The 22,111-nt window shown below is 36.2% G+C and overlaps 1 protein-coding gene across 2 annotated transcripts in view; it reads left to right on the top strand.

Annotated features, from left to right (window-relative positions):
• LOC307059543 (E3 SUMO-protein ligase ZNF451-like) overlaps positions 1 to 22,111 on the top strand; it is a gene marked incomplete at its 3' end in the record, with an annotated part of 87,670 nt that overhangs the window by 25,224 nt on the left and 40,335 nt on the right. For both annotated transcript variants that reach the window (XM_079713604.1, XM_079713605.1), the window contains exons 4-7: positions 442 to 567; positions 10,747 to 10,858; positions 14,314 to 14,464; positions 15,625 to 15,751. In XM_079713604.1, coding sequence (XP_079569730.1) covers positions 442 to 567; positions 10,747 to 10,858; positions 14,314 to 14,464; positions 15,625 to 15,751 — 516 coding nt within the window. The remainder of the gene's footprint in view (positions 1 to 441; positions 568 to 10,746; positions 10,859 to 14,313; positions 14,465 to 15,624; positions 15,752 to 22,111) is intronic.

The following is a 22,111-nucleotide window of genomic DNA, read 5'->3' as shown; positions in this document are numbered from 1 at the left end:
CTTAATCAACAAGGGCCCACTGTATAGCACAGGGAACTGTACTCAATATTCTGTAATAACCTGTGGGGGAAAATAATCTGAAAAAGAATGGATATATGTATCAATATAAATGAACCACTTTGTTGTACACCTGAAACTAACACAACATTGTAGATCAACTATACTCCAATATAAAATAAAAATTAAATTAAAAAGAAGTAAATAGTTCTTTTTTTTGAATTTTTGAATTTTATTTATTTTTTTATACAGCAGGTTCTTATTAGTTATCCATTTTATACATATTAGTGTATAAATCTCCCAATTCATCACACACCCCCAGCCTCTTTCCCCCATTGGTGCCCATACTTCTTTAGTACAGTAACTCTTTGGTAAGTGGATATATGTTATTCCAAAGCTAATTTTGTTAACTAGAAGGAATGAAACTTGTTTTTTCAATTATAGGATAACATTAAGCATAAAGACCATATTGACCATCAGAAGGATAAAGTCGCCTTGACTCTGGCTCGTCTAGCCCGCCATGTCGAAGTGGAGAAACAGCAGAAAGAAGAGAAGAATAGAGCATTCAGGGTATGTGGCTGTTTTAATTGATATTTTACCAGATTATAGAGTTGTTTATAAGAAAGTTAAAGAGGTGCTTGTATAATCAAAAAATGTATAATTGGATCCAAGTTCAGCATGAAGTCTACATAGCTCACTGAGTTAGTAGTAATTCATGACGGCCTTTTACATCTGTTTTTGTTTGTTGGATTCTACTCATATATGTATACAGACAAAAAAAGAAAAAATAGAATTAAGTGGACTTTATTTTTGGGAATTAAAAATCATGGGATTCCTTAAGCTGGTGAGCAGTTAAGGGTTTCTAGTTACTTTATCACAGTTTATTAGGGCTTCTGTAGATATAAGCTGTTGAAAGGTTATTTTCTACTAAGTAGAGCCAGACCACTTTCACTTCAGCCTCTCCCTTCAGATTATTGAATTAGTGTGGTAGAAGAGCTACTACGTGGAAAATGAAGCCTAATTTAGACTCTTGCATGATATAAACCTTTTAAAACCTTGACTTGCTTTATTTATTTTTTTAAGATTTTTTTTTGATGTGGACCATTTTTAAAGTCTTTACTGAATTTGTTATAATATTCCTTCTGTTTTATGTTTTGGTTTTTTGGCCATGAGGCATGTAGGATCTTAGCTCCTCAATCAGGGATCGAACCCGCACCCCCTGCATTGGAAGGCGAAGTCTTAACCACTGGACCGCCAGGGAAGTCCCTTGACTTGCTTTAGAAGGCACCAAATGAAATTACCTTAAAGAACTCCCCCAATATTGCCAAATGTCTGTTAGGAGTAGAATGTTGGCAAGTTGGGTAAAAAAAAATCCTACTGGGAGTTTAAAAATGGAAATAGGAATCATGGCATAATTTTACGTTGTATGTTTTTGATTCCTTGTTCCATTGCTTATTATAAAGGAATTTATATATTTCTGTTGCCTCTGTTTTAGTATCTCCTAATCTAATGTAGAATACATTAGTCTTCTTTAAATTTAGAAGTAGCTTTGTTTGGGGACTTTAAACTTTATAATGTAATACCAGTTAAATTAGAGCATAGTATTCTAATTGTATGTTTAAAATGCTTAATACATCAGTGATACTTTTTTTAATTTTTGGTTGTGTTGGGTCTTCGTTGCTGCACGTGGGCTTTCTCTAGTTGTGGCGAGTGGTGTCTACTCTTTGTTGCGGTGCGCGAGCTTCTCATTGCAGTGGCTTCTCTTGTTGCGGAGCACAGGTTCTAGGCGCACAGGCTTCAGTAGTTGTGGCACACGGGCTCAGTAGTTGTGGCTTGCGGGCTCTAGAGCGCAGGCTCAGTAGTTGTGGAGCACGGGCTTAGTTGTTCCGCGGCATGTGGGATCCTCCTGGACCAGGGCTTGAACCCGTGTCCCCTGCATTGGCAGGTGGATTCTTAACCACTGAGCCACCAGGGAAGCCCAAATTAGTGATACTTTTTAAAAGATTCTTTCTTTCCTGGTAGAGACACTATTCAATTTTTTTTTTTTTAATTTTTACTGGAGTGTAGTTGATTTACAGTGTTGTGTTAGTTTCATTATGATCAAATCTTTTTTTTTTTGGAGCAAAATTGCTTTACAATGTTGTGTTAATTTCTGCTGTACGATGAAGTGAATCAGCTATGTGTATACCTGTTTCCCCTCCCTCTCGGACCTCCCTCCCACCCACCCATTTAGGTCATCACAGAGCACCAAGAGGAGCTCCCTGTGCTATACAGTAGGTTCCCACTAGCTATGTATTTTACACATGGTAGTATATTTATGTCAAATCTAATCTCTCAATTCGTCCCACCCTCCTGTTCCCCCCACTGTGTCCACAAGTCCATTCTCACAATCTCTGTTCCTGCCCTACAAATAGGTTCCTCTGTACCATTTTTAGATTCCACGTAATATGCGTTAATATACTGTATTTGTTTTTCTCTTTCTGGCTTACTTCACTCCGTATAACAGACTCTAGGTCCATCCACATCTCTAAAAATGACCCAATTTTGTTCCTTTTTATGGCTGAGTAATATTCCATTGTATATGCATACCACAACTTCTTTATCCATTCATCTATCATTGGACATTTAGGTTGTTTCCATGTTCTGACGATTGTAAATAGTGCTGCAGTGCACATTGGAGTACATGTGTCTTTTTGAATTATGGTTTTCTCAGGGTGTATGCCCAGTAGAGGGATTGCTGGGTCATATGGTAATTCTATTTTTAGTTTTTTTACAGAACCTCCATGCTCTTCTCCATAGTGGCTGTATCAATTTACATTCCCACCAACAGTGCAAAAGGGTTCGCTTTTCTCCACACCCTCTCCAACATTTATTGTTTGTAGATTTTTTGATGATGGCCGTTCTGACTCATATGAGGTGATACCTCATTGTAGTTTTGATCTGCATTTCTCTAATAATTAGTGATGTTGAGCATCTATTCATGTGCCTCTTTGCCATCTGTATGTCTTCTTTGGTGAAATGTCTATTTAGGTCTTCTGCCCATTTTTTGATTGGGTTGTTTGCTTTTTTAATATTGAGCTGCATGAGCTGTTTATATATTTTGGAGATTAATCCTTTGTCCGTTGCTTCATTTGCAAATATTTTCTCCCATTCTGAGGGTTGTCTTTTCGTCTTGTTTATGGTTTCCTTTGCTGTGCAAAAGCTTTTAAGTTTAATTCGGTCCCATTTGTTTATTTTTGTTTTTATTTTCATTACTGTAGGAGGTGGGTCAAACAAGATCTTGCTGTGGTTTATTTCAGAGTGTTTTTCCTATGTTTTTCTCTAAGAGCTTTATAGTGTCTGCTCTTACATTAGGTCTTTAATCCGTTTTGAGTTTATTTTTGTATATGGTGTTCAGTATTGTTCTAATTTCATTCTTTTACATGTAGCTGTCCAGTTTTCCCAGCCTCACTTATTGAAGAGGCTGTCTTTTCACCATTGTATTGTTCTTGCCTCCTTTGTCATAAATTAGGTGACCATATTGTGCATGGGTTTATCTCTGGGCTTCTGTCCTGTTCCATTGATCTGTATTTCTATTTTTTTGCCAGTACCATAATGTTTTGACTACTGTAGCTTTGTAGTATAGTTTGAAGTCGGGGAGCCTGATTCCTCTAGCTCTGTTTTTCTTTCTCAAGATTGCTTTGGCTATTTGGGGTCTTTTGTGTTTCCATACAAATTGTGAAATATTTTGTTCTAATTCTGTGAAGAATGCCATTGGTAGTTTGATAGGGATTGCACTGAATCTGTAGATTGCTTTGGGTAGTATAGTCATTTTCACAATACTGATTCTTCCAATCCAAGAACATGGTATATTTCTCCATCTGTTTATGTCATCTTTGATTTCTTTAATCAGTGTTTTATAGTTTTCTGAGTATAGGTCTTCTGCCTCCGTAGGTAAGTTTATTCTTTTTGTTGCTATGGTAAATGGGATTGTTTCCTTAATTTCTCTTTCTGATTTTTTGTTAGCGTATAGTAATGCAAGAGATTTCTGTGCGTTAATTTTGTATCCTGCAACCTTACCAAATTCATTGATTAGTTCTAGTAGTTTTCTGGTAGCATCTTTAGGACTTTCTATATATAGTATCATGTCATTTGTAAACAGTGACAGTTTTACTTCTTTTTTTCCAATTTGTATTCCTTTTATTTCTTTTCCTTCTCTTATTGCCATGGCTAGGACTTCCAAAACTATGTTGAATAGAGTGGCAAGAGTGGACATCCTTGTCTTGTTCCTGATCTTAGTGGAAATGCTTTCAGTTTTTCACCATTGAGAATGATGTTTGCTGTGGGTTTGTCATACATGGCCTTAATTATGTTGGGGTAGGTTCCCTCTGTGCCCATTTTCTGGAGAGTTTTTATCATAAATGGGTATTGAATTTTGTCAAAAGCTTTCTCTGCATCTATTGAGATGACCATATGGTTTTTATTCCTTAATTTGTTAATATGGTGTATCACATTGATTGATGAATATATTGATGAATCCTTGCATTCCTGGGATAAATCCCACTTGATCATGGTGTATGATCCTTTTAATGTGCTGTTGGATTCTGTTTGTAGTATTTTGTTGGGGATTTTTGCATCTATGTTCATCAGTGATATTGGTCTGTAATTTTCTTTTTTTGTGACATCTTTGTCTGGTTTTGGTATCAGGGTGATGGTGGCCTTGTAGAACAAATTTGGGAGTGTTTGTCCCTCTGCGGTTTTTTGGAAGAGTTTGAGAAGGATCGGTGTTAGCTCTTCTTTAAATATTTGATAGAATTTGCCTGTGAAGCCATCTGGTCCTGGACCTTTGTTTGTTGGAAGATTTTTAATTACAGTTTCAATTTCATTCCTTGTGATAGGTCTGTTTATATTTTCTAATTCTTCCTCGTTCAGTCTTGGAATATTGTACCTTTCCAAGAATTTGTCCATTTTTCATGGTTGTCCCATTTTATTGGCATATAGTTGTTTGTACTAGTCTCTTATAATCCTTTGTATTTCTGCGGTGTCAGTTGTGTTTTCTCCTTTTTTGTTTCTAATTTTATTGATTTGTGTCCCCCCCCCTTTTTTTGGATGAGTCTGGCTAAAGGTTTATCAATTTTGTTTATCTTCTCAAAGAACCAGCTTTTAGTTTGGTTATTCTTTGCTACTGTTTTCTTCATTTCTATTTCATTTATTTCTGCTCTGATCTTTATGATTTCTTTCCTTCTACTGACTTTGAGTTTTCTTCATTCTTCTTTCTCTAGTTGCTTTAGGTGTAGGGTTAGATCGTTTGAGATTTTTCTTCTTTCTTGAGGTGAGCTTGAATTGCTATAAATTTCCCTCGTAGAACTGCTTTTGCTGTGTCCCATAGGTTTTGGGCCTCTGAATCTGAACTACTGGGCTAACAGAGGACCTCAGACCCCAGGGAATATTCATCAGAGTGAGGTCTCCCAGCAGTCCTCATCTCAGCATGAAGACCCAGCTCTGCCTAACAGCCTGCAAATTCCAGTTCTAGAAGCCTTAGGCCAAACAACTACTAAGACAGGAACACAGTCCCACCCATCAAAAAAAAAAAAAAAAAAAAAAAGAGATGACAAAAAACGTGTCACACATTAAAGAGCAAGTAAAAACCTACAAGACCAAATAACTGAAGAGGAAATAGGCATCCTACCTGAGAAAGACCTCAGTGTAATGATAGTAAAGATTATCCGGAATCTTGGAAATAGAATGGAGGCACGGATTGAGAAAATGCAAGAAATGTTTAACAAATATCTAGAAGAACTAAAGAAAAAACAAACATAGATGAACAACACAATAACTGAAATGAAAAATACACTAGAAGGAATCAGTAACAGAATAACTGAGGCAGAAGAATGAATAAGTGAGCTGGAAGGTAGATTGGTGGAAGTAACTGCCAAGGAGCAGAAGAAAACAAAAAGAATGAAAAGAATTGAAGACAATCTCAGAGACCTCTGGGACAACACTAAACACACCAACATTCGCATTATAGGGGTCCCAGAAGAAGAAGAGAAAAAGAAAGGGTCTGAGAAAATATTCAAAGAGATTATAGTGAAAAACTTCCCTAACATGGGAAAGGAAATAGTCCTCCAAGTCCAGGAAGTGCAGAGTCCCATAGAGGGTAAACCCTAGGAGAAATACACCAAGACACATATTAATCAAACTAACAAAAATTAAAGTCAAAGAAAAAATATTAAAGGCAGCAAGGGAAAAGCAAAGAATAACATACAAAGGAATCCCCATAAGGATATCAGCTGATTTTTCAGCAGAAACTCTGCAGGCCAGAAGGGAGTGGCAGGATATACTTAAACTGATGAAAGAAAAAGCCCTACAACCAAGATTACGTTTACCCAGCAAGGATATCGTTCAGATCTAATAGAGAAATCACAAGTTTTACAGACAAGCAAAAGGAAGAGAATTCAGCACCACCGAACCAGCTGTACAACAAGTGCTAAAGGAACTTCTCTAGGCAGGAAGCAAGAGAAGAAAAAGACCCACAGAAGCAAACCCAAAACAATTAAGAAAATGGTAATAGGAACCTACATATCGATAATAACCTTGAATGTAAATGGATTAAGGGCCCCAACCAAAAGACACAGACTGGCTGAATGCATACAAAAACAAGACCCATGTATATGCTGTCTACAAGAGACCCACTTCAGACCTAGGGACATATACAGACTGAAAGTGAAGGAGTGGAAAAAGATATTCCATGCAAATGGAAATCAAAAGAAAGCTGGAGTAGCAATACTCGTATCAGATAAAGTAGACTTTAAGATAAAGACTGTTACAAGAGATAAGGAAGGACACTACATAATGATCAGGGGAGCAGTCTAAGAAGAAGATATAACAATTATCAATATTTATGCACCCAACATAGGAGCACCTCAATACATAAGGCAAATGCTAACAACCATAAAAGGGGAAATCAACAGTAACACATTCATAGTAGGGGAGTTTAACACCCCACTTACACCAATGGACAGATCATCCAAACAGAAGATAAATAGGAAACACAAGCTTTAAATGACACAGTAGACAAGATAGATTCAATTGTTATTTATAGGACATTCCACCTGAAAGTGGTGGAATACACTTTCTTCTCAAGTGCACACAGAACATTCTCCAGGATAGATCACATCTTAGGTCACAAATCAAGCCTTGGAAAATTTAAGGAAGTTGAAATTGTATCAAGCATCTTTTCTGACCACAACGCTATGAGATTGGAAATTAATTACAGAAAAATAAACTGTAAAAAACACAAATACATAGAGGCCAAACAGTGCGCTACTAAATAACCAAGAGATAATTGAAGAAATCAAAGAAGAAATTAAAAAAATACATAGAAACAAATGACAACAAAAACACTATTCAATTTTAAGGAAGATCCTTTCCCCAGAGTATGTTAAGTGTGTTATTTATGGGTCGTGGGCAGAGTCTCTTTGAGAGAGGAGTGGTTTGCAAGTTGTCCCCCTTTCCTGCCCATTTTTTTCAGTATGCTCACTTCTTTTCCCAGATCAGATGTTACAGATGTGTTAACACCACATAGGTAATAAAGCATTTGAGATGAGTTCAGAATCTGTTAGTCACTGTGACAGGTAGGGTTTTTCTCAAGGGTAGTTTCAGCTTTTACCCATGTAAATGTTCATTCATTGTATTAAAGACTTCACCTTAGCATTTGAGAAAGCTTTTTTAAACTTTGAAATTCTTGTTTATCCAATTGTAAAGAATAAATTTATCTAGATTTCATTCTTTTCTACGAAAGAAACTGACTCACACAGATACTTTAGCTCGTTTTTTGCTATCCATTCATGACTTTTTTCTTGTTTGATTCTCCTTATATATAACTTGTTTTTTAAAATTAGGTGACAGAAAACAAAAAGAAAACAAAACTACCCGAAAGGAAGATAATGAAACTAAAGTAAAACTAATTCTTGCAGAATTTTAGTAGGTGTTAACTGTGACTAAAAATATAGTAGAAAATGTCTTCCAGCTCTTCTAGGCCTTTGTGAATTGTTGGTGTCTCACTGTTAGAGTGGATTGTCCCATCTTTTGTGATGGAAAGGTTTTAAAGAAAATTTGTTAAAATCTTCACTGGATAAATCACTTTCAGAGATAATGTGTTGTGCTTGACTAGTTGATCAGTTACCAGCTTTGCTTGTTGATATTCCAGGAGTTAAGATGACTTGCATGAAGGGATGTACCCCTAACGTGTGTGGAAATAGCTGGGTGACAGGAAAAGGGTGACTAATTTGGGGGTGATTTTAGCCAGCAAATGTTTTTTGATCATTGACTACGTATGGCTACAGAGTTCAAATTCTATTGTAAGAAATGCCAGAGAACTTTCTTTTTAAAAAGCCTGCTTATTTTTAATTACTGACAGTAGTTTAAAATAAGTAGGCTATTGGCTGGCATGTAGTAATATTTAATCTCAATTATATTTATTTTAAGGTGTTTTTTTAAAGATTTTTGTGAGGAACTCTGATAGATGGTTTAATTTTGTACATAAGAAAATGTCTTTATAGTCTACCAGAGCCTTGCCATATTACTTTCTTTGGATAAACTAATTTTGTTTCCCATGGCATGTTATCCAGAGCACTGATCCTATAGGATACACTTTGAGAAAAAAAAAAGTAATTTGGTGACTTATCAAGTTGGGATATTGTGTATTCACTGTAAGGAAAATCACATGTGTGTTAGCACTTCAAGGTTTTGGAAGTCCTGCACAGAAGGGACCTTTTGAACTCTGTATTGAAACCAGTGGTTCTATACTTAATTTGATTAAGAGAATTTAAAAAAATGTATATAATGCATACTAACATCTTTGGAAAATTAGTATTCTATGGCCATACTTAGAACAAAGTTGTGTAGAAGATTTTTTTCAGAGTAAAATCTTGAATCTCCCTGTTCCCCTACTTACCCTTGCTGATAGAAGATCCTATTATAGTGATAAGTAGGTCATTCAATATTCTGGTCTATTTCTTGCAAATCCAGCATTTGTGGATTTGTGATTTCTTTTTAACAACCTTTTTGAGACACAGTATGTTGTACAGTAAGTTCCCTACTTATGAATGAGTTCCGTTCTGAGAGCGCGTTCATAAGTCCAATTTGTTTGTAAGTCCAACAAAGTTAGCCTACGTACCCAACTAACACAATCGGCTATGTAGTACTGTACTGTAATAGGTTTATAATACTTTTCACACAAATAATATGTAAGAAACAAGCAAACACAAAATATAAAGAAAACATTTAAAATCTTACAGTACAGCACCTTGAAAAGTACAGTAGTACAGTACAACAGATGGCATACAGGGGCTGGCATCGAGTGAACAGGCAAGAAGAGTTACTGACTGGAGGAGATCCTGGGCTTGAAATACAGATACTGTACTACCGTACTCTATACAATACTGTACAGTAAAGTACACAAAATCACAACCAGTTGTAGAGTATGCACACATGTGACAATGTACGCCAGACTCATGAACTAACTTACTTGACTGGACATGCAAGCATACATTCGTATCTTTGAAAGCTCGCATCTTGAAGGTTCGTGTGTAGGGGACTTACTGTACTGGTTAAGTGAATGGATTCTAGAATCAGATTGGAGAATGAGAGCTTAAATCCTGGCATTGTTATTTATCCTTGTGCAATTTATTTGACCTTCATGTGCCTCAGTTTTCCCATCATAAAATGGGAACAATAATATACCAATCTCGTAGAGTTATTGTGAGAATTAGATCTAAGATGCTTTTAGAATAGTGCCTGGCACGTGGTAAGTGGTTAATAAGTGTTACTTGTTAAATACAGCATGATTAGAGTATGCAAATAGCTTTATCAGTAACATAACTAGAAAGATTTAGAGACTGTAACAGTCTAAAGCATCTAGTTTAGTGGTTGGCACTGGCCCACTGCCTGTTTTTATAAATAAAATTTTATTGGAACATAGCCATGCCCATTTGTTTACATATTATCTATGGCTGCTTTCATGCTGCAGCAGCAGAGTTGAGTAGTTGCAAAAGAGACTATATGGGCTGCAAAGCCTAAAATATTTACACTGTGGCCTTTTATGGAAAAAGTTTGCCAGCCTTTGATTTAGACGCAATAGATGCTTTATACTGGCACATTTTAAGTACTAATGTGTGTCTGCTCTTATACTATTCACTGAACAAATATTTAATAGGCTTCTGTATACTTCAGACTATATATGGAAAATTTGAAGGAAAATGTAAAAAAGGTTAAAGATGAAAATAATAATTCATATTTCCATTCCAGAGATAGCCATTGACACTTATATTTATTTTCTGCCTTTTCCCTCTCTGCAGATAGAGTTACATATAGCTTGAAATAATCTTTGTTTATACTTGGCCTTATTTGTTTAATACTATTTGGTGACCCACTTGATATCAAAAGTATATTTCTGCTTCAATGAAAAAGTTTTGTTAGTGTTTCTAATGACTTTCATGAAATGTACACACCATAATTTACTTAAATGGTACCCTATTGTTGGAGATTAATTTGTTGCAAACTTTGTGCAAATGTAGATGACATTGGGATCAACATCTTAGAGCATGAACCTTTGGTTTGACTTACCTCTTTAAGATAGAGTTCTAGGTGTGGAGTTACAGGGATAAAGGATAATCAATATTTTCTGATCGCTGTTGTGACAAAATCATTTTCTTAAGGAAACCGGATTAGTAACCATAGGTTAATTGAGTTTTTTCTTAATATCTTTAGGAAAAAATAGATTTTCAACATGCTCATGGGTTACAAGAATTGGAATTTATTCGGGGACATTCTGATACAGAAGCAGCGAGACTGTGTGTGGACCAATGGTTAAAAATGCCAGGTAGGTATTCTTTAGAGATCAGAGTGGAACATAAGATTACCAAGCTTCCCTAAAGCCTTAAAGCATTGTGTCTGTTTTACTCAGTTGCTAATAAGTATATAAAGTATTGAAATTTAGTTCAGTAATACTTAACAGAAGGCCTACTTTACCAGTTGTCTTCCTACTTTGGCAAAAGTGTATTTTGAGTATAAGTAATCCTTGAGCTGATCATTTATTCATTCATATGTCTCCTAGTTATTACCCTCTATGGGAGAGCGTGTAACAGGTTACTTGAGGTCAGGCTTCTCTAAGGAAGTGGAATTTAAGCTGAGATGGAAAGGATTAGCATTTACTTATTTGTCAGTGCAGCCTGTGTAGATACTTTGTTAAGGAAATGTCCATGTGTGAGGCTCATCTAAAGCAGTGGGTAGCTTCTTCATTGCTAACTCTTTGCAGACCTGAAATTCCTGGAAGAGTCACAGTGCAGTGTTTTCCTCCTACCAGATAATTTGGTAGAATTTTTAAGAGCCACCATGGCAGCTTTTCTAGCTTGTCTTGTAGAAGACCCACTGAGCCCTTAAAGGCTTGGGATATCCACAGAAACCTTAGCTGTGGATTTAATCCAGCAGAAAGTTTAATTACAAAAAGTCTTAAAAATATCTATGTATGCAGTGCTCAACTTTGAACCTAGGTATCTTATTCTGTAGTTTTCAGAGGGCTTTTCTTTGAATAGAATCAAATTGCCACTTTTAAAATAATTCCAATAATTTGTAGATATTTTAACACTTGGCCACTCCCTGAAACTGTATTTTGTTCTTATCTCCCAATGTGTTTGTGCCTGGCAAACTCCCACCGTGCCCCATCCTCCTTTTTAAATACCCTTTCCTCTTTTATTCTTCTTAGTTGCCTATGGGGTTAGCCCTACGGATAACATTCAATACTAGAAGTTGCTAGGTTTATTTAGTCTGCATAAGTTTGGTTGTTCAGCTGTCTTTGATCCCACAGTGCTGTAGTCATTTCTCTCAAATAGTTTCTTCCCTGTTAAGTTGCATTGATAAGTTTACGTGTCTGTGTCTTTTACCAGATTTATATGCTCCGTGGGGACAGAGACTAAGGCTTATTAATCCTTTTCAGTGTCAGTGCCTAAGAAGAAGCCTCAGCATAAAGATGTCCAATAAGTATTGGTTGAATATTATACAAGAGTGGGCTGTAGGATTTGCATATGAACACAGAAAAGAAGCCTAGAACTCGGGTACCAAATGTGACTGTCATTCAACTAAAGAAAAGAATTGTTTGGCATTCCAGACCTACTTTAGGAAAAATACTTAGAAATTATGGTCCTTAGCTGCATCAGAATCACCTGGGAGTCTTAAATACCCATGTCTGGGCCTCACCGCTAGAGATAATTCTAGGGCATCTGTAGATTTGGGAAGATTCCTACGTGATTTTGATAGGAAAATGGGCTAGAACTACAAGGCTCAATCTACAAGATCTTTTGTAAAAATCGTTCATCTCATATGAATCTAACACTTTCAAGTCTTGTCTAGAATGATTGCTGGGCCAGTAATATGTCCCTTTAGGCCTAATCCCTGGCCTCCAGATTGTCAGAATATTTTAGTTCATTGTAAATTGAATTCATGAGCATCTGTTTATATATTTCGGGGAACAAATGAGTCACTTAGCTGTGTCTTTAGGATTCTTTGCAAGATGTGGTATTGTATCAGTCACTTCAGGTGACATCTGGTTCAGTGGTGGCTGATAATCTTGTGCCTTGAGTTAAGGTCTTTAGTTATGCTCTTTTTATGTGATTGTTTTATCTTTGTACTTGGTCCCTGCCACTCCGTAACACTGAAGTCTGGGGTCTTTTGCTAGCACAGCTGCCTTAGCATTGGGCTATACTTGGTGTGGTGCTGTTCCACACATGGGCTTCAGAGAATGCTGAGATCTTTGAGGAGAGGAGAGCTGGGGAGAATAGAGATGGCATTGTTCTCGTCAATTATAAAAAGTGAGATTCTCCTTCTCAGTAGCATTAAGGGACTTCTTCAATCTGTTCCAAAGTATCCAACCATTATAATTCAGTTCTTTGATTAGAAATACTTTGAGTACTTTATAATTACTCAAACTGGAAATCCATCTTTTATTTTTTATAGACTTTTATAGTTAGGCCAGTTTCCACACATTTGAATACTTAGTAATTTAAAAACAACACTCTGTACTATTTAAGGAAAAGAGCTGTTTAAATCTCTCTGTATTTTGCCTTTCCATAGATAAAGCTTATTTTCTTTCTGGCTTGTTTTCTCCACTTTGATTTTTATCCAGAACCTCTGTTTGGCTAAATAAAGGTTTTAATAGGTAACACCTGGAATGTGGATGGACAGTAAATAAAAATTATTATAATTCTGACTGCATTTAAAAATTAAAGATAAAAAAGTATATTGTTGTTAATGCCTCTTAATATGATTAATGCTATGTTAGTCGCTGTTTATTGGTAGAACACATTTATAAGCATTTTGGCAGCATTTAATAGAGGCATTTCCCCCATAAACAGCAGAAAAGCATGGAAACCTTCAACATATATAACCATTTGGGGATCTTAACTAGATGATATTAAAGGAATAACATTTATTCTGGTTAAATACTTAGGGGCTTCGTAGAAATTGCCATAAAGATAAATACACAGCTTTTTGTTGTATGAAATATTCAAGGTATTTGAGTGAAACAATTTACAAGAAATAATAATAAAAGATAATAAACTATCTAGAGTATATATTAGAATCCTCCTGGCAGTTTTTACAATTCTTTGTTTATACAACATAACTCTAAATTTTTCATTGTGTAACATGTATTGGGAGTTTGCCTGGGAAGAAAATTTGGCTAAGTCTAGAAAGTTACGTGACTGTTAAGACCAAGATTATAAAGAAAGAAAAGGGATGAAGAATGGACCAGGATAAAGGGATAATTCAGGCATTCTCCTTGTCTCTCTGTCCTCTTCACTCCTTCCCGCCCTCCCAGTTACATTGTTGGACATAATATTCATAGAACCCAGATCCTCTATAATATAACTAAACCTTACGATGTGTTTAAGATAGTTAAAAGAGAAAATAAGAATTAGAAGAAAAAATCTTTGCCAACTTGCATAAATGAAAAGAAGGGAGGCAGGAATAGGGGTTCTGTAGAGCAACTGGTTTTCTAATATATTCCATCTTTGATGTTTCCTGGCTGTTGAACTTAAGGGAACAGTTTTTTTCCTCAGGTAATGTTACTTGGGGATGTTAACGGCTTCCCTTGTCCCAAATAGCTATTTACTTGTAGGTTGTTGTACCTTTTATAAGAAAGTTTGTAAACACCTAATTACAAGTAGGATCACCCAGTTGATGCTGCACATGTTTTTCATTGTTTTTTCATAATTCTGATTACCAGTCCAAAGGACAAGTATCTGAAATAGAAACTTAAGAATTTATATTCCAATGATGCAGGACTCAAAACAGGCACAATTAATTCTGGAACAAAAGGTTCGTTCCGAAGAGGAGGCCAAATACAAGTGTCTGGGAAGCCAATTTCATGTCCCATAATGCACTGTAACAAGCAGTTCGATAATGGGCACCTTCTCTTAGGACATTTGAAAAGGTAAGTGTGATATTCAGAATAGTGGATGCTGAAGATGAAATGAAAGCGTGATGCACCTCTGCCATTGTGATTATAGCTTTATATTCCAAACTCATTGTTCTGTGCTATTATGATATAATTTTTTCTAATTTACATTTCTTAGGCTTCCTAGGAGGCTTGAAATCAGATTATTTTAGTGATATTCAATCCTAATATGTCTCATAAAATTCTGACCAGACTTTTTGCATTGATATGCATTTGGATCAGTTTTAGAGAAATGCAGTCCATTAGAAAATCCAGCATTTAGCAAATTTGAAGAGACACAAAGCACTTGCAGATATTTGGGCTAGCCTAAAGAAAGCTAGTTTGGCATTACAAAATAAATGCTAAAGGCAAACCAAATGTACCAAAGTTAACAATAAATGTTCTATTTATGAAATCCATCTTATTAATTTACTGAATTTTTGAATAGTAGAGCTTGAGAAAGTAAATATCAAGGGAAGGCAATATTAAAGGCATTAAATAGTCTTATCTTCAGTGTCCCCTTCTCATAGTTTAAAGATGGGAATTGAGAGTTTGGAGCTCTAAGCCCTCTCTTTTCCAGATGTCTCACCCTACTTACGCCTTACCTTACTCTTAGAGCCTTCTGGAGGGGCTTCAGCATTCTACAGATAACTATATTTTAAGTATTTTTAAAAAGTCTCTGAGGCAGTTTTAAATGACACAAATTTGTTAAATGGTTAAAATGACATTAAAAGGATTAAAAGCCATTTTTAGGAAATAGGTGTGTGCCAGAAATCTTGCCATGAGATTATTATTCCAGTGGTTCATTTACAATTATTTGTGAGTTTTATGGTAAATAAAGCAAGAAGGAACAGATGATGGCTGTACAGTTTTCAAACTGGAAGTTTACCAGTTTGGCAAGACATGCTTAAATCCATTTTATTGGATCTTGGGCACTTTTATGAAATGTAAAGCTGTTGGTCACTGTTTGAAGAGATTGCATGGCATATGGGAACCACTTGATATTTCTTGAATATAAAGAACATTAATATTTCAGTAGAAAAAGTGTAAAGTCCCGAATGTGTGTGTGTGTGTGTGTTTAGCTTAACAAATGAAGCAACATAGTTCTGCCCCTAGAATGTCAGATTTTCTAATGTTACCTCTCTTTTGCTGAGTAGGTTTGATCACTCTCCATGTGATCCAACAATTACACTGCATGGACCTTTCATCAGTTCTTTTGCTTGTGTAGTATGTTATAAACATTTTGTTACTCAACAACAATATAGGGATCACCTTTCTGCTAAGGTAAGAGCATATCCTAAGCTAAGAGTAGGTATTCTTTTTCTAGAGAACCGTGGAATGGGATATAGGTGTTTTCTTGCTGCTCTTAAGGTTGCATTCAACAGTGATGCACATAAAGATCAAAATTATGATTGTCTATGGGGAATAAAATTACTTGGAACATTAAATTATCGTGGGCAGGTAACCCTGATAGCTGAAAGCCAGCAGTCTTAAAGAATATCATTTTTATGGAGTTGCTCTATGAAAATAACTTACTTTGTTCAAGATGTTCTGTGAGTTAGTCACATGATAACCAGAACATTATTCTTTAAGTGTGCTGCCGTTCACTGCTGGTTGAATTGTTGGAGCCACGTAGTAAATAATGATTCCTTTATTAATGCTGGTATTAAGAAATAGATCTGGTATTTAAAAGACTGGTATTTAACACTCGCATTAAGTGTTAAATCTCAAGGGATATAAGATTGATTCATGATATTAGCAAATTCAATGTAATGAAGAACTGTGTAATAAGTGTTTCCCACACTTGATATTAGATATCTCACTAGTTAACATTACAGAATGTTAATTGTGCAATATGTTCACTGTGGAAAAATTTTAAAATACTAACAAAAAGAAAATAAGAAATCACTTTAAAAAAAAATTAATTGAAGTATAGTTGATTTACAATGTTGTGTTAATTTCTGCTGTACAGCAAAGTGATTTAGTTATACATATATATACATTCTTTTTTATATTCTTTTCCATTGTGGTTTATCATAGGATATGAATATAGTTCCCTGTGCTATACAATAGGACCTTGTTGTTTATCCATCCTACATATAATAGTTTGCCTCTGCTAACCCCAAACTCCCAGTCCTTCCCTCCTCCATTTCCCTTCCCCCTTGGCAACCACAAGTTTACTGTCTGTGTCTGTGATTCTGTTTCTGTTTTGTAGATGTGTTCATTTGTGTTGTATTTTAGATTCCACATATAAGTGATATCATATGGTATTTTTCTTTCTTTTAAGAAATCGCTCTTTATTTCACTTATAGAGATTGTTAACATTGTTAACATTTTTATGTATATATTTCTGCTTTTTCTCCATATATATATATTTTTACATAGGATAAAGTATGTAAATTTTTTCGTAATTAAGAAAAGCAGTGTGTTGTAAACATAAATGTTTAAATATATGTTGAATCAGTATGTACATTTAAAATCAATGAATGGCATTCTGTATGAATATATTATAGTTCATTTAATTTCCTAGTAGATGTATTAATTGTTTACATTTTTCTGTTATTAAAAACAATAACACATTAAATATCCTTGTAGCTAAAAACCTATGAGAAGATCCATACTTGATGTATTTGCTGAGTAAATATTAGGTTTTGAAGTAGTAAAATGCTAATGTCCAGAGAGAACTAGGGTTTTTCTTTAAACCATGTTTTCAGAATTTGCTAATCTCTAGCCCTATACTTGAAAAGTCATGTGGGTAGTAACTTGGATTCTGTAGAGGTTCACACAGAAAATGAAGACTTGCACTCCCAGGTGTCTCTGGTTGAGTTCTGTGGTTGACTGACCCCTGTTCTGGTGCTGGAGAGTGTTCCCAGGATAGATGTGCCTCTTGACGCTGAGTTCGTTGTATACTTAGTCATTAGTTTTGGGGAGCCTGTGTCTTGTTCAACCCTGATGAGTCACCGTAGTACGAGAGGAATCCACGTGCTCTGGAATGAATAAGCCGTGATGGTACATCATCAGGTGAAACAGGAGTTCAGAGGAAGGAGAGAGGAGTAGCAGGAGAAGCTGACAGAGCACTGCAGAGGAGAAGTGGTCCTCCAGGCTTAGATTTGGATAGATGGAAAGGACAAGTGGTGTAATCACAGGACGGTTTGAACAAGAGCCTACACAGAGTAGCAAATATGGGAATAGGTAGCATGCAGAGAGCAGGTAACATAGCAGGCCTGAGACTTCTATCCTTAGACGGACTTGCTTGCAAGGTTGGCACTGGGCTGTTGTCTGGGAACTTAGATTTGGCGGGTCCCTATGAGTCTCTGATGAGTGGCCCTTTGTGCATGAACTGTTGGTGCAGACAGTGTGGTTTATGCTGAACACCTAATTTCCTTGTGGGGGTCTGGAATTTTGGTCTGTACTAGGAAGGTGTGATCCGGCCCCCTGAGCAGTGAGTCTGTAAGGTATTGTTCACGTGCATTGCTGCAATTCATTGTTAAGTGTGTCCTGTGTGTCTCCGCTGGGAGGGGACCCTTGGAATCTTACACCTGGTTTCCTCTGGACCTTGCCCAGTGTGCTTTCCCCCCTTTGTATCCTTTTCTGTAATAAATCATAGTCATGAGTACAACTGTACACCAAGTCCTGTGAGTCCTAGCCAACCACCAAGCCTGGGGATGGTCCTGGGGACTCCCAACACAAGTACAATAGTAACTTGACTATAAAGGCACAAAATTTAAACTTGATATTGGCAAGATACTGGCACTATCACAGGACGTGACATGATGAAAATAATTCTTATATCTTCAGAGCTAGAGGGACTTGAAATTCTAGAACCAAATTCCTTCTCCTTTTTTAGGGACACCAAAGAGATTGAGTGGTATTAGAATGGCACCAGTGTTCAGGGTGGATTCAAAGATGTGGACAAGGAGACCAGTTTAGGTGACTTCAGCAGTAATTTAGCTTTGAGATGAGAAAAGCGTTTACTTAGGTAATGACATTTAAAATAAAGACCTTAAAGTGGACCCAAAAGACACATTAAAGAAAGAAATGATAGGGCTGCCTAGTGCCCTGACACAGGTTTGGGGAGAGAAGGGAAAAGGGTGCAACTACATTCCATAGTTTTATAGTGTTTGCAGTGGGTCACTAGTATTCCACCTTTTTCAGAACTGGAGTTCTTTCAGGGCATGTTTTTCTATTCCATGCTGTAAGCATATTTATCTTTTTTCTTCAATAAATCTGAATAGATATTTTAACCTTAAAATTAATTAATACTCTCATTTGTGTTTTCCCAAATTTCATTAATTTGTTTCCTTTTTTTTTCTGGGAATCACTCATCCTATGCTGTTTTGCCCTCCCTTTTGCCGTCTCTCCGGGAAGTAAATTTATGATATTCAGCCTTCTGGGAAGCCATATGGTAAAACAGAGCAAAGGCTTTGGTGTCAGACAGACCTGGATTCCACTGTTACTTTTATTAGCTATGTGTTCTCACCAAGTTACAGCACATCTGTGAGCTTGGTTCTTCATCTCTAAAGTGGAATGATTATACTTACATACAAGATTGTTGAGAGAAAACATAATACAATATAAAGCACTTATGGCCTGACATATAGTTTTTAATAAAAACCCCTATTGCTTATTCTTTGGAGTGTCGCAAGGACTCGGAAGGAACCAGTCATTACATATCTTAAATGAGCCAGAAGAGGTCGCTAGAAGATTGCATACCTGTGAATTCTGTTTCATGAAGATGATGTTCTTCAATGAAATTGTGAAACTGTCCACAATTTGCATTTTTTGCCTTGCTGCCCTTCCCTTTTCTTTTTATCTCCAGTTTCTTCTGTCTAGACTCATGCCTCTCAAACTTTAAAGTGCACACAGATCACTTGGGAATCTTGTTAAAATGCAGGTTCTGACTCAGTAGATCTGATGTGGGGCCTTAGATTCAAGATTTCTAACAAGCTTCTAGGTGATGGCAGTGCTGCTGGTCTTTGAGTCATACTTTGGGTAGTAAGTGTCTAGTGTTTTTTGACATTCAGGCTATCCAGGGACTTCCCTCGTGGTCCAGCGGTTAAGACTCCGTGCTTCCACTGCAGGGGGCGTGGGTTCGATCCCTAGTCAGATCGCACATACCTCGCAGGATGGCCAAAAAAAAAAAAAGACTATCCAGTGGGTCTGTCACTGTGTAACTTCCTGCTTTTCTCCCTTTTGGTGCTGGTGGGGATGGTGGTGGATGTATCATAAGCCCCAGGGTGCCTCAGTGTCACTTGTGGGTTGGTGGGCATTACAACTCTCTCTCATTCTGTTCCTAGGGCCATTCTGTCATCGAAGGTGACTCTTACCCCTCCCCAGCCTGAGGCAACCAGTACACTACTTTCTGTCTCTCTGGTTTTTTTCCTTTTCCAGACATTTCATTAAATGGAATCCTACAATATGTGGCCTTCTGTGACAAGATTCTTTCACTTACCATGATGTATTCAAGGCTTATCTATGTTGTGACATATGTCAGTACTTCATCCTTTTTATTGCCAAGTAATATTCCATTGTATGGACATATGCCACTTTCTGTGTATCAGTTCAGTTGATGGACACTTGGGTTGTTTTCACTTTTTGACTGTTGTGAATAATGCTGATATAAACAAATGTACAAGTCTTTGTGTGGTCATACTTTTTCACTTCTCTAATGAGTTAATTGTTGGGCCATATGGTTATCATCTTTAAGTTTTTGAAGAACTGCCAAATTGTTATCCATCACAGTGTACCAGCTTACTTTCCCACCAGCAATGTTCCAGTTTCTTCACATCCTTGCCAACACTTATTATCTGTCTTTTAAAATAGCCATCCTAGTGGGTACCTATGAAGTGGTATCTTATTGTGGTTCTAGTTTTTTTATGTATACATATTTGTGTGGTGTGTTTTGATTTAATATAACTGGAAATATAATGGTAAAAAGGAATTGAATACTTCCCAGACATCCTATTTCCCATTCCTTCCCCTGGTTTGTAGAAGTTATTTGCAAATATGCTATACTTTTGCAATAGGTATATTCCAATAAAGTTTTATCTAGAATCACAGTTTTTGTTCTATTTAGCAAACAGTTTAAACAAGCTTATTTTGAAACCACTTATAACTCACAGTTGAACTAAAGCTTATTAGAGTTCTTCAGGTAGAGGTCATTTGTATAAATTGGTTGGTAGTAAATGCTTTTAGTGCTCTTATTTGGAAGCTTGCAATTGGAATGCAGAGTGTCATACTGGGTGTTATCTTCTGCATGGCTCTCACCAAAATAAAATAGGGTGAGGAGTAGTGGAAAGAGCACAGGATTTACCACCACAGCTATAAAGCTGGGTGTGAATGGTAGCTTTGTCTCTTCTGAGGGTACAACTTGGAGGGGAGTGATAATTTTGTTGACTTAATGTAAACTTCAGTTTTCTCATTTGTAAATAATGAAAATAGTACTTCACGGGGTTATTGTAAGGATTAAGTGGAAAAGCACATTTGAACCATAAGGTGGTGCTTGACATATGCTCAGTATAAATGTAAATTTCCTATCACTCCTCCTGTTGCATTTTATAAGCAATTACACAAACTATTTTGATATCCCTAATGTTAATGATAGTAAATTTAAGAAGACACACATTACAACTTGTAAGGCTATTACTCTAAAGACCATTAACAAGAAGTTACATTATATTTATACACAACACACATACAGTTATACATACACATATAAATATACACTTAAAAATATTTCCAATTTGGGGATAGAGGAGACTCTTAGCCAAGTTTGGAAACCTGGACTCTAGAAAAGACATACGTGTTTGTATCAGAATTTTAAGGTGACCATATATACTAAATTAATAGACGTTTGATGAAGAATATTTGAGAAATGGAGGATGAGACAGAGTTAGTTTTGATAACAGAGAATGGATACAAGTTGACCAGAGGGGAAAAAACAAAAACAATCAAAACACGAGGCTGGAATGGAATAAGCAATGCACAGAATTGTATAAATAAATGCTCACACTCACCAGTAGACAGGAAAGGCAAATTAACATAACACACATCTGTAAGACTGCAAACATGAAAATAAGATGTGTAATAGCTATTGTGCCAGGCTCACTCAGTGCTAGGGAATCAGAATTTGTAGAGCCTTTTTGAGAAGCAGTTACACAATATCTTTTAATATTCTAGTAATGAACCTTTTAACCCAATGCGGCCAATCCTGATAATGAGAGAAAAGCACTATTTAATGAGGATATATAGTCAGCAATATTTACAAAACCATTGTTTACAGTGGCAAAAAAAAAAAAAAACGGCTGGAAATGAATGGTTGACTAAATCTCAGTAGATCCACACCATGGAGTAGTTTGTAGCCATTAAGAAGAATAAATCAGAGCGACACCAGTTGATTTTTAGGGATTTCCATTAGTTATTGTGGAATAAGAAAACTATGAGGCAGAAGAATCTGTAAGATGACAATATTTGAGAAAACAATGACAATTCCCCTTGTGTATTTATTTTTGGAGAAACTTATGGAAGAATACATATTTGTAAACATAGGTTATATTGCAGAGTAGAGTGAACAAAGCAAAACATAAGAAAAAGTATATGTGATATGAAAACGTTTATGCATTTATATAATATTGCATATAGATG

Source organism: Hyperoodon ampullatus (assembly GCF_949752795.1).
Source record: "Hyperoodon ampullatus genome assembly, chromosome: 10".
Classification (NCBI taxonomy): Eukaryota; Metazoa; Chordata; class Mammalia; order Artiodactyla; family Ziphiidae; genus Hyperoodon; species Hyperoodon ampullatus.
Note: the sequence above shows the minus strand (reverse complement) of the source record. Positions and strands in the feature narration are given on the sequence as shown.